Genomic DNA, 12,577 nt, shown 5'->3' with positions numbered 1-12,577 from the left:
TTTGCATAACATTTTGAGGATGCATGAAGAAAAATGTAGGGGTTTTAGGAAGAAACTGCCTTTAAAAATTATGGGTGCATGAAGTAAAAGCCCAAGATAAAGGGCTTGTATTGGACTGTATAAACTTTAATGGGCTGGAAAGACCCAGCGTTGAAGCCCGGTATATGGCAGTTTGGACAGTTTGGTAGTTGCGAGGCAGAAATCATTGGTACGCGGAGTGGGACCCAAGCAAAGCAGTGCGATTCACTCAACATTGATTGGCCCAACAAAGCATGTTCCATGACCCGCGTGTCACTCTAACTTTCTCACTCGATCTTCTTCCTTTCAGCTTTCATGGCGCCCTTCTTCTTCATCATTACCACCACCATGGATCTCGCGCTCACAAAATCATCATCCTCTTCAATAATCTTTTCGCCACGCGCGTAACCTCTTCCCTTTTCGATATACATGTGCCTATTGCGGATACGCCACCTTTTCTTTCCCTTTCATCTCGTTCTCTCAAACCATGGCGAATTGGATCTCCTCCAAACTCAAAGCCGCAGAGAGCATTCTCCACCAGGCAAGTCCAACTATTGCAATGCTTCACATTTTCTTTTCTGTTTTTGCGTTTTCTGAATCCCTAGCAATAGGAGTTGTAATTCTCATCGTCAATTTTAATGTATAGCGCGATTATAATTATTTTAGTTATCTTTATCTTTATGTTATCTTGAAATATATTAATTTGTTAATTGTGTAATGGACGGTTCAGCTCGATCAGCAAGCGGCTGAATCTCTTCGCAAGAACGAGGGTTTTCGATCCGAGGAACTCAGCATTGATGCTCCCGCGAAATCAGGAAGCAGTTTGTCTCTGAAGGATCAATTGAAGAAGAAACCCTCGGAGAGCAGTGATTATGGTGGAAAATTGCGCAGTGATCCTAATGTTTATGGCCTTAAAGCGACAGCCAGTGCACCCAAATTATCTCCCAAATTTGGCCCGACTCTAACAGACGATGATTGGACTGAACTCCTTAGTGCACCTCCACTTACTCAGTCTACAGCTTCTGCTTCTGGGAGCAATCATGGTAATGGGTCACCTGCACCTCGTGTTTTGAGCAGAAATAATAGTCGGAAGCTGAAGGGTTTGTCTTCAGCTTCGTCGGTGTCCGAGGTAAGGAGGAATGCAAGAAGTGGAAACAGTGGTTCGAGGTCCTTCCAGAAGTCTGACTATGTGAAAGAACATAAATTGAGTGGAAAAGCCACTGATGATGGGAAGGAATCTATCTCTTCGACTTCAACAGGGAGGAATTCGGCTGTAGAATCAGAGACTGATGGTAAATGGGGTAAAGAACCGAAGTATTCCGATAAGGACAGTTCTGAGAAGCTTTTGATCGAGGAAAAGGGAAATGAAGAAAATGAGCATCAGTTTAACTATAGGGACATTTCTCCACCGGAGTCGTTGCAGGAAGGCGACCAAACTTTGGCTGCAGAAACGATACCAGAATTGGGGATTGATAAGGTGCAAGAACCTAAGATTGTGGTAGATTATGATGGCAGTCAATTAAGAAGTGCGATAAAAGAGAGGCGTGAGCTTAATTCAATCTCTGGGAATTCTATATCTGATGATTTGAAAAGAGGTTCTCCCATGGCTAGTGATGGAACTTCTGATTCGGATACGGATTCTGGTTCGACATCTGATTCTGGAAGTGAACGTGAGAGGGAGGAAAGGAGAAAGAGGAGGGAAAGGATTCTGGCTGAAAAAGCAGCAGTTAAAGCTATAAACGCTATCAAGGAACGGGAAAATATGGTGGCCAAATTAGAGGGGGAGAAGGAGAGTCTAGAGAAAATACTTGAGGAGCGAGCTAAAGAACAAGCACAAGAGGTAACATGATGACAATTTAAGATCTGATCTTTGTGTTTGCTTTTTTCATTTTTTTTTGTATACTGGTTACACTCAACATGGTGTCTTCTGTAGGATATAGGTAATGCTAGACAATTTTCTTAACTTTTTTTCCTGCTTGCGGTGATTTGGTGGAAAAATTAAAATGTCAAACTCCATAGGCACTGTTTTGGTTGCAGATATAACACACTGGAATGGTTATGTTCTGCTTTTGGTTTCACCCTCTGAGTAGAATCAAAATGGACCACTATTTTTAATCCAATGTCCTGTTCTGATTTGTTTTTAAAATGCACTAAACAGGAAATGGAAACCACATTTTATGTTATATCCTATTCTAACACTTCTACGAAATGCTACTTACCGTAGTATAGAAATTTCCTCTAACTTAATGTTTATGAATGGGTTATTTATCTAATCCTTTTTGTTCCTTGCTTTAGGCTTCACAGCTTCAGAGCACTACAATGGAAACGATGGACGCTGTTGAGTTAGAAAAGCAGAAACATAATAATACTAGAATGGAATTTCTTGCTCGTTTAGCTAAACTGGAGGTATGTTGATTTAACTTATTCAAACCGTTAGTTTATACTTTATATTGTAGCATAACTTACTGTACCTTTCTATAAATAATTTATAATGTTTTTGTTTGCACAAATATATCGAGATAAGCTTGTTGATAAATGTTTGGATTGATTGCAGACTGCCAATGCTGATCTTTCAAGATCTTTTGCGGCTGTGCAGTGGAACCTTGAAATTGAGGTATATTTAGATTCTTAGATGACTTCCCTCCGTATGATCCACAGAAAATAAGCTTTGTGGGTCTATAATAATTGAATAGAAAAAATATAGTTGCTTGCTAGTACCTCTTTCATCGATTTGGATTCTAGTCCTAATTCCGTGATGACTTATGATTTCCTAAAATTAGTGGTGACATAATAAATAAAATGATTAATAATTTAATATGACTAATCTGACAGCATAATGAAGCTGATCAGCGTCATATATCTCAAGACCTTAACCCTGTTACTGACTCTGATGCTGGAACTGAAAAATGAAAACCTTAACTGAATGAACCAATCAATTCCCACAAAATGTTACATTCTCATCATCTCTATTTGTAATAACCAAAACCTTTAAAAAAAGGAAATAAAAATATGTTGTATTAAATAGGAAGATTTTGAAGAAATTTTTTCCTAGTTACTATGGAGATATCGAGAATACTTTTTATCTTAATATTTGGCTATTTACAACACTCTCCCTCAAGTTAGTAAATGAATATCGATCATTCCCAACTTGCCCACAAGATATTTTAATCTGCTTGGAGGAGCCCTTTGATGAAACTGTCTGATATCTCAGATCTTGTAGGAACATGAGTTTTGTAACTCCTAAGTCTCTGTCAAGATTATCTTTGATGAAATGTCTGTCCATTTTAAAATGTTTGGTCCTATCATGTTGGACTGGATTATGGGCAATGCTCATGGGTGACATGTTATCACAATACAATTGCACAGGGATGTCAACCTTAATTTTGAGGTCATGGAGTATGATCTTCATCTTGAGTCCTTCACACACACCTTGAGCAAGGGCTCGAAATTCAAGGTCGTGCAATTAAAATTGTCTTCCTTGTGGCAAGGTCTTGCCATACACAATAGAAAGAGAAAAAAGTTACTGAATAATTCAAATCTTTTGTTAGCTTTTGTATAGAGATAAGGTTATTGGTTAGTTGTGGTTGTGGTTGTGGGACATATAAAACATCCTTTAATGCAATAGATTATTCTAAAGTTATATTTTTGGATTAGAATATGGGTACACTATCACCATTTGCAACTGTAATGAGTTGTTCTCTGGTCATTTTGACAAAAGGAGTCAAGTGATCAATTGCTTCTGAATAAAGGATCCAAACACCCTGAAACAAAGGGCTGATAATATTGAATGTGCTCTTATCTTTCATGGGTAGGGTGTACGATCTAGAGAATTTAGTCATTGATTCAATCATTATTTTCAAATGATTTTGTTGCTCTTTAAAAGCTTTCACACTAGACATTGAAAAACACACAAACAACGAGATAATAAAGATTTATTGTTTTGATTCGTAACAAAAAAAAACCTGTTTGACAAGGGAACCAAATTAGAGTTAAATGAGATGCCACCCCTTGGTGCTGAAGAGGTCCCAACGACCCTGTATGTGGCGGCAGCAGGTGGGGCACACCACTAACCTCAACGACAATAACATGACAATGATTAGCAAGGCTTTGGTAACAAGGTTCCCAAGATCGCGAACTCTGATACCAACTTGAAAAATAAAGAATTATTTTATTGATATTTATCACACTAATTACATTCTCATTATCTCTATTTGTAATAACCAAAACTTAAAAAAAGGAAATAAAAATATGCTGAAATATATAGGAAGATTTTGAAGATATTTTTTCCTAATTATTATGGAGATATCAAGAATATTTTTTATCCTGATAATCTGCTATTTACAACACTCTCCCTCATTTATATATTATAATTTTGTTTAATCTCTAGTCAGGATTGGCCTAATTTCTAGTCGATGAAATTTTCAACAGAAATTGAATGAGCCAAGCAGTATGTGCTGCTTCAATTCCCATGGTTCCTTGATCCTCAGATTGTCCTCATATATATCTGGAAAGGTGTATTAATTTTTCGTATATGTTTTATTAGGTTAAACAAGTAGCAGAACTTAGACAGCAAATCTCATCAAAGGAGTTGCTTCATGAAGGTACTGGATCTTTGCAAAGTATTTTCACATTGTTTGGTACATTATTTATTTTCAAAGGAGGATGCAATGTTGTCTTTTCATGGGACTGGTTAACTGCTTAGGTTTATATGTCATAGCTGTCTCATTTTACTTTTGAATATGTATTTTTATCCTTAACAATTAGTCACTATATTTTAACAAAAGTGTAATGAATTAATTATTAATTTAAGCATATGCAATTATGCTAGGGACTGGTGATTAGGTGGTTAGTAGTAAACTTAGTATGTGATCGAAGGATAGGTTTGCAGTCAAAGCAATTATGTGCTCAGCTGCTATAGGGATTTCGGGAACCAATAAACTTGGGATGTGCCTCTCTCTTGCCCAAGAATATGTCTGACAAAGAATATGTAATACTACTGTCTTTCTTTCTGCATTTCCTGGCTAATAATAGCTATGGATATCATTAATTTGTCAAATTGGGTTGGCTAGTGTGTGGGAGTTGTTGAAATGAGCTAATCCTTTAACCTTTTGTAGAGCTCAGAAGGAGAATGAAGAATCCTTCTCAAACTGGAGCTTCACAAAATCAAGTAAGTTATCTGATTATTTACTGAAACGGGTACACATTGATCTATCGGTTTCTTTTGTTAACTTCTCCAAGTGGGGGGCTTTTAAGAGGGTGTCTCTCATATTTTATTTTGTTAGATCTTGTATTTCCCTTATAAAACTTCTATGCTCACTATCTCGTTTTGTTTATGCTGATATTGTTGTAGCTAGCTTCGAAAGGTGTGGAGTTTGAACGGGAAATTCTTGAGGCAGAGCACTCTTCAATTAATGATAAAGTTACTCAATTGGAGGAAAAGGTAAGGTATTTCATGACTTTTAGTAGTTTGCATAGATTTTTCTATCTTGAAATTTGGTGTCTCATTTTTTCTTCTTTGTATTAAATAGGGTTTTCTCGTGTTTTCTAGTTATATTTTAAAAGCAAATACTGTAAGGATAAAAACGAGTCTCACTGATAAACCTTGTTAAAGGCTACTACTTCAGTAACTAAGTTTGGTTGATAGGAAATTATAATATTAATAATATTTCGCTATTTGGTGTCCTTTTTATACTTTTGCGAAAGCTGAAATGTTTTACCAAGTGAGCAGTTATGATTTTATTTAAATCAATTACAAACGCTCAACTCTTGGACATGTTTCCTTTTTCTAAGGAACCTTTTAATTTCTTTTAAATATATTGCAAGTTTTTAAGTCAATTTCCATACAAATTTGAAAATTAAAATATGAAATATACTATGCTATCATGAATTATTTCTAACCTGCATCTTTTGTTCTTGCATTATTATAGATTGCTTTATGCCTGTGAAGCTAATATGATTTCCTCTTGCTGTCTGGAATTGTTTGATATATTTGTACATGAAAGGCAAGAAAGCTGGAAGCTGACATTGAAATAACAAGGAAAGAGATGGAAGAGCCAACAGAAATTGAAGTTGAGCTCAAGCAAAGACTTCAACAAATGACTGACCATTTAATACAGAAACAAGCAAAGGTGTGTCTTTTAATACATCTAGTTGACTGTAATGTGTGTGAATGTTTAAGCAAATTGTTCTGTCTGTCAACAGGTGGAATCACTCTCTTCAGAGAAGGCAAGTCTTGTATTCAGAATCGAGGTATACTTTTTACTGATGCTATGATACTAATTCTTGAAACTCTATATACTTGATTTTCAATTTTCATAATCAATTCGGCAGGCTGTGTCAAGGTTGCTGGATGAGAACACGTCAGCATCAGGTGCAACAAATATGAATCCTGCCTCTTCATCAAGTGACTTAGAATCAGGATTATGGGAGCTCTCCAATTCAAAGTTGAAGCCTATGCTAAAGGCCAGAATTCATTCTGGCAAGAGACAGCTTGGATCATTACTTCAACAACTAGATTATATTTTCGTGACCGGTGCACTTTTTCTGAAAAGGAACACAACTGCAAAATGGTGGGCTTTGATATATCTTGTTTGCCTTCATCTCTGGGTGCTTTATATTCTTTTATCACATTCTAGCCCCGCAAATGAGGGTAGATCTGGTGCCCAGATCTCGTTGGAGAACATTAATAACACTGGAGGAGTATGATTGTGTTGGAATGTGTCATTGGAGGCTCTCAATATATTGGATATATTTTGTTACGCCAGAATATATCAAACATCTGCACTTGACATGCAGGCATGCCCAACACTTTTGACCAGAAAAATGCAGGACTTCATAGCTTCCTATTTGGATAAGGAAGGGACTCCATGAGAGGAGCAATGTCCTATTTGTATTCGCACAATGGCTGAGATCTAATGATGACAATTGATAAGTGTTGAGACAATTAATGTAGCAATAACTATTTTGTATGTACAGTTTAGCAACAGATGATGTTGGAGGGGCTTTTATGTGACCTCTGTTGTCACCATAGAATTAAAAATCAAAGAAGCAGTTTCCAAATTATTATCTCGAATATTGTAGAGAAAAAAAAATAATCCATTTTTTTTATTATACAATTATTAATAAATATTTATTCATCTGTCTATTGGAATCTCATACTCTTTGATTTAATTCAATTTATATTCACGTGATATTATGTTGATATGTACCATGTATTTAATAAACAATTAATCAGTGGTCTTAGTCTAAAGTGAATTAACTTTATGAAATTGGAATTTTTTAGTTACTTTTATCTTATTTCTTGCTTTTTCATTCACCTATTTATATATTATTTACTTTTACACTAAATACTTTTATTTCTCACTTTTTTAGAAAATAAAATTATTTTGTCTATTTATTCTCGATCACTATCTCGTTGTGTGCTCTCTCCAAACACCACAGATGCATAATTAAAACTCAACCTTTAGATGCCCAATGACAGATTACATTCTCAACATTCACCAGACAAAAGCGTTCTCTTATAACTACATTGTATTAAAAAAAATGAATTTTGCTAAATACAATATTCGAATGCGTCAACAAATCATTTGTGTTCAATACCTGCTAAGGTTGGCAAGTTACAGGTCCATAATGAGAGTTGAAATAAAATAATATGAGAAACGGAGTTGATGGTCCATTAGTACCTGCACAAGCCATTATACTTGCAAACAAACATACAGTACACGAAGGTGAATTATACATATATGAGAGAACGAGCAATAATTGCATCATAACCATGGACTATGGCAGCTGCAACTTGAGCGTGACGTGTGAAAAGGAATCGAACAAATTCAAAGAACGAAGTGCTAGCCAATTTTCAGATCATCACTGCTTTTCCCACTGCTTTCTCTGCACCTTGAGCAGACAGTAAATAGTTAAATATCATCTCACCTACAATTAAGCGACGCAATAAGGAATTTTAAAGCATTTCCAGATCATTCGGAGACAACATCTGACCTTCCTAAAGAATTACATATTGTATTTCGCAGATATGTTGATAGTATATATGTGTGGCTCTGACTCCCGTTCATAATTTAGATGACTTATCTTTCCAACATAGTCACCTTATTCTTAATGAATTAATTTATGCCTACAATATAATCTAGGGCATACGATGTTCTAATTCATAGAGCAGACTTGAATCAAATCCAAGGTGCAAATTTCGAGTTACTCTTTCTCTTCTTTCCAACAAATGATACTTTATACATCATTAAACTTTGAATATTAATTCATATGATATAAAATACTAAGGCTCGTGAAATCCAAAATGGTAGAGTATAAAAAATTCACAAATACATTATGCAAGTGGAATTAAAATTGCATCTCACCAGTTCTCTTCTTGTGGAAGATTACGACTGTAGAATGGAAACTCAAGGAGAAGGGCTGTTTTGAACCATGCCGGTAAGTTCCCATAGACTGATGGTGGCAATGGGATTAAAGGGCTGAAAATGATTTGACTAAGTCATTTTTTCTAAACGACAAAACAACAATAGCCTCATCCCATTGGGTAGAAAAATATTTCTCCTTAATAAAACTGAAAATAAATAATAACATGGAGGAGGTAAATTAACCTTGTTCTTTTTTTGTATATCCTATATCCATCTACATTGCCAAACTTCTTATCTGCCGAATCCTGTCTCCATCATGCAATTCATCGTCAGGAAAGCCATGAAATTACAGCACAATTTTCAAATAATAATAGGTAAGAAGCAAACCTCAAGCAGTGGAATGCCACTGACAAAAAGAAGCAACAATGTGAGAAAGATCGGTCCAATGACTACCAGCCATTCAGCACCCTCCAGTACAGGTGTAGATGCCACAAAAATCCCCCACCAAAGCAATATCTAAGTTAAGCATTCATGGCCCATGAAGGTTTTACGTTAGTTTTCAAATAAAATAAGAAATATTGTTAGTGTTAGAACATTGAAACCCCAAAACCAACCATTAGCTAAGCAGCAAAAAGGGAAAAATTATCACTTTAATTTATCTAAAAGAGAGGCAGGAATGTAAATAAATAGCCTATTCTGGCATATCTCAGCAACCCTATGCACATTTTCATGGAAATAGCTATACAATATACCAAGTCACACTATTTATTATTGGTTGAAATTTACTTGAAATTATAGAATTTTATAGGTCTCATTTCTTATTTAATAAGCTCTACTTATGATTTTGTAGTTTCCAAATTTTTTTTACCAATAGTAGAGAGTGTTTTAGAAAATGTGTTGCTAGCACTCTGTATAATAAAAAAAAGTTATTTAATACATATATTGATATTATTTATTTCAAAATATAGAATTTTATAGGTCTCATTTCTTATTTAATAAGCTCTACTTATGATTTTGTAGTTTCCAAATTTTTTTTACCAATAGTAGAGAGTGTTTTAGAAAATGTGTTGCTAGCACTCTGTATAATAAAAAAAAGTTATTTAATACATATATTGATATTATTTATTTCAAAATATAATATAATTTAAAATTTATATTTATTTTATCCTACAATTCAATTATATATAATAATATAATGTTAAAATTGATATATTATTAGATCAGTTTCAAATTTATATAGATGGCCCTTTCAAATTTTGAGTCCAGTAAGGACAATGATAAACTTGTCCTAAGCATACCCCTTACTGCCACTAATAGTGTTAGGGTAAATAATTTAATAAACAATTAATCAATAAGTTTATCAAATGAGAAATTGTATTATATCATAAACTAGACTTGAACCTTACTGAATGAGTTGAAAAAGAACAACTTATATAAAAAAGCTACACAATAAAACTTGTTGGAACAAGCTATAAAGAGCTTATAAAAATAATCCTAGGGGAATTCACAAATTCAACTAAACTTATTGTACGTTCTTCCATGTAGAACCTGCAATAACAAAATATTTTCACTTGAAAGCAATAATAGCACATACCTCACCAAAATAGTTAGGATGACGAGAATATTTCCAGACTCCAACATTACACCACCTCCCTCGACTGTCTGGTGATCTTTTGAAATTCAGCTTTTGTTGATCTGCTGTACCTTCCACAATAAAACCGACAGCCCACAAGATCCACCCTATTATATCCACAACATGCAGAAAGGGATTTCTGTCGCTTGCATTAACCAGTGTAACCGGTAAACTCACAGCCCACACCCAAACAGCCTGTAAAAAGACAACGTAAATTGACCATTACAAGACATCAAAAGAGAAGATTTCCTGAAAAAACAAACATCAGCATGCTAAATCTTAAAACAAAAATGTTACAAGTCTAAGAAACCTGAAATATCCAAAATATGGCCAGTCTACCCAAATTATTGCGCATTTCGTCAAAGCGTCGGTCTTCTCCCCATTGCAAAATTCTGACAAGCATATTTAGAAATTAGATCAACTATGAGACACTCATAATAACTAATAGTCCTGACATTAAGCTGCATCCTAATGTTGAAGGAAATATACCTTGAGCATGAGAATTTAGAAGAATTGACGCATTTAACAGAACTTGAATGAGTAATAACTTTCTTAACAATTATGGTGCCTTGCTATGATACTTTCTTTAATCACAAATTGGTCACTAAACCAACTATGTCAGGTACATGCTAAACAGTGCAGTATAAAATATAAAAGAGCTCCAATTGAAAGGGGATTTTAAGAAAATAAACATCAGCAATACAATATGGTAATCATATCATAGATTCATGTTCTGGCAAAGTAAAGAGAAAAATAACCCGTTCAATTCAAGCATATAAAGTTGAAGATGAAATGAAACATTCATGTTCTGGCAAAGTAAAAGCTAATAGATAAAAAGAAAAAGGATTTGGAATGAAATTGGTCCAAATGGTATGTGATACATGGAATAAACCACATAATTCAACAAAGTTATACTCAATACTCTATAGAAGTACTACAACGGTACGGCCACAGATTCATCAAGGTGCACGATTCACTTTAATCGCAAGAAAACCACACAAGATATCATTCAGTCATATAACATAAACATATACACACATACCTGAACAAGAGGAAAAGCGCCAGGCGAAATCCCCATATCCCAACAAAAAAAGTCAGGATTATCTGAAAAGAGTGATTTTATTCAACATGGATCGGGACTCAGGGTAGGAGGATAAAGATTGTTCTGTAATCTTCAATTACAATTTCCGTTTAGCCTGATAATTCCAAATACAAAAAAAGAAAAGGATACGTTGACTCACCTGTCGAAAATACCAGGAGCCTTTGATCACGAGGGTCAACACAGCAATTATAATGAAATTGGTGCTTCCTTCAAGGAGAAATTCATGGCAGAAGATTTCAACAACCACTTTGTTTTATTCATGAACAGAACAATAAAATATACTAGCTACTTATTTGTTTATTACCATAACAGAATAGAATAGTAGTTATTTTTTGAAGTGGAAAAAAAGGTCAAAGTGCATTAGAGAATAGTGATACCGGCAAAATCAGTGACTTTGTCGAATTTGAGGAGCGCAGTGACGACGAAAAACAGAAACTGATATCCAATCTGAAAAATTAAACAAAGAAAAGTAAAAAAAAAAAAAAAAATGTGTGAGAAAAAAAATGATGATAAATATAGGAATCGAGAGAGAGAGAGAAGAAATTGAGAATGGTTACAGTGATAAGTGCGGTGAACGCTAAGAAATGAGAATCGATGAGAGTAGCCATTGCCTTTGGTTTTGGTTTTGCTTAGGAAGGAAGAAGAAAGAAGAAAGAAGAAGAAACGTCAATGGCAAATGTATGACCAATGTTTATATATGGGTACCAGACCATGAACCCATGCGACTTATCCACACCCACCACAATTATTAATTAATCATTTTTTATTAATAAATCAAGATTTAGTATTTTTTTTATTTATTTTTGTTAATGAATTTTGGCGGGAGAAATGTATATTTCTTTATAGTTAATGTTTAGGACCACAGCTAAAAATGAATAAATAAATTAGGTAAATAAAAATATTGCAAATTTTAACAGTAAAGTATATAATTTTTCTCTATTGTATTGGTTTACTTACAAAAATACATTATAAATAAGATGTAATAAAAACAAAAGAACAACAAAATTGACTTCTTTTATGAAAACTGACTAAGTTTGGAAAAGTAGATTAAAAATGTTTAGTAATTGATTTAATGTTATATATTTAATCTAAATTATTAATTTATTGTTATAGATTTAAAATAAATATAATAATGTGGAATGAGGAAGGTACATGAATTATCTGTATCAAATTGACATGTGCACTTTGCATGAATGGATACTTTGCTCTGCAGATGAAGAAATTGGTAACTCACTCAATGGAGCAAGGTAAATTTCACTTGTGAGTAATTATTTGAATGACAAAATTATTTTATAAATTACATGAAAAATTCCAATGAAATAAAGCAATCAGTTAATATAATAAATTATAATAAAGCTGTTTATAGAAAGATGATTAATAATAAAGTAAGTAATTAAAAAAATTGGAAATATTATTCAAGTTTTTTAATAATAATATTTCATAAAATTATATTAATTT

General features: G+C 33.9%; 2 protein-coding genes across 4 annotated transcripts; one reads left to right on the top strand and one right to left on the bottom strand.

The window, feature by feature from the left end:
* The first annotated feature begins 187 nt into the window (after window positions 1–187).
* LOC137813038 (golgin candidate 2) lies at window positions 188–7,077 on the top strand. Its single transcript, XM_068615321.1, has 10 exons — window positions 188–559; window positions 749–1,858; window positions 2,314–2,424; window positions 2,573–2,632; window positions 4,562–4,619; window positions 5,133–5,185; window positions 5,369–5,458; window positions 6,021–6,146; window positions 6,220–6,267; window positions 6,349–7,077. The coding sequence occupies exons 1-10, from the start codon at window positions 506–508 to the stop codon at window positions 6,721–6,723; spliced, it is 2,085 nt and encodes a 694-aa protein (XP_068471422.1). The 5' UTR covers window positions 188–505; the 3' UTR covers window positions 6,724–7,077.
* A 453-nt stretch (window positions 7,078–7,530) lies between these two features.
* LOC137813039 (uncharacterized) lies at window positions 7,531–11,840 on the bottom strand. 3 transcript variants are annotated; one of them, XM_068615323.1, is made up of 10 exons: window positions 11,677–11,840; window positions 11,497–11,566; window positions 11,259–11,326; window positions 11,060–11,121; window positions 10,328–10,409; window positions 9,979–10,212; window positions 8,772–8,900; window positions 8,628–8,689; window positions 8,385–8,498; window positions 7,531–7,947 (listed from the first exon to the last, which is right to left on the bottom strand). In XM_068615323.1, exons 1-10 carry the CDS (start codon window positions 11,725–11,727, stop codon window positions 7,944–7,946), a joined length of 876 nt encoding a protein of 291 aa, XP_068471424.1. In that variant the 5' UTR covers window positions 11,728–11,840; the 3' UTR covers window positions 7,531–7,943. The 3 variants fall into 3 exon arrangements, with proteins under 3 accessions (XP_068471424.1, XP_068471423.1, XP_068471425.1); XM_068615322.1 differs by having other exon boundaries at window positions 7,531–7,911; XM_068615324.1 differs by having other exon boundaries at window positions 7,531–7,905.
* Between the last annotated feature and the right edge of the window lie 737 nt (window positions 11,841–12,577).

This window comes from Phaseolus vulgaris, chromosome 2, assembly GCF_000499845.2.
Source record: "Phaseolus vulgaris cultivar G19833 chromosome 2, P. vulgaris v2.0, whole genome shotgun sequence".
Classification (NCBI taxonomy): Eukaryota; Viridiplantae; Streptophyta; class Magnoliopsida; order Fabales; family Fabaceae; genus Phaseolus; species Phaseolus vulgaris.
Note: the sequence above shows the minus strand (reverse complement) of the source record. Positions and strands in the feature narration are given on the sequence as shown.

Coding starts and splice junctions, on each gene's coding strand:
- LOC137813038 (XM_068615321.1), top strand. CDS start 506: ATGGCGAATTGGATCTCCTCCAAACTCAAAGCCGCAGAGAGCATTCTC. Junction 2,425..2,572: donor CTCGTTTAGCTAAACTGGAG/GTATGTTGATTT, acceptor GATTGATTGCAG/ACTGCCAATGCTGATCTTTC. Junction 6,268..6,348: donor GTCTTGTATTCAGAATCGAG/GTATACTTTTTA, acceptor TCAATTCGGCAG/GCTGTGTCAAGGTTGCTGGA.
- LOC137813039 (XM_068615322.1), bottom strand. CDS start 11,727: ATGGCTACTCTCATCGATTCTCATTTCTTAGCGTTCACCGCACTTATC. Junction 11,567..11,676: donor CGTTCACCGCACTTATCACT/GTAACCATTCTC, acceptor TTAATTTTTCAG/ATTGGATATCAGTTTCTGTT. Junction 11,122..11,258: donor GCTCCTGGTATTTTCGACAG/GTGAGTCAACGT, acceptor CACTCTTTTCAG/ATAATCCTGACTTTTTTTGT.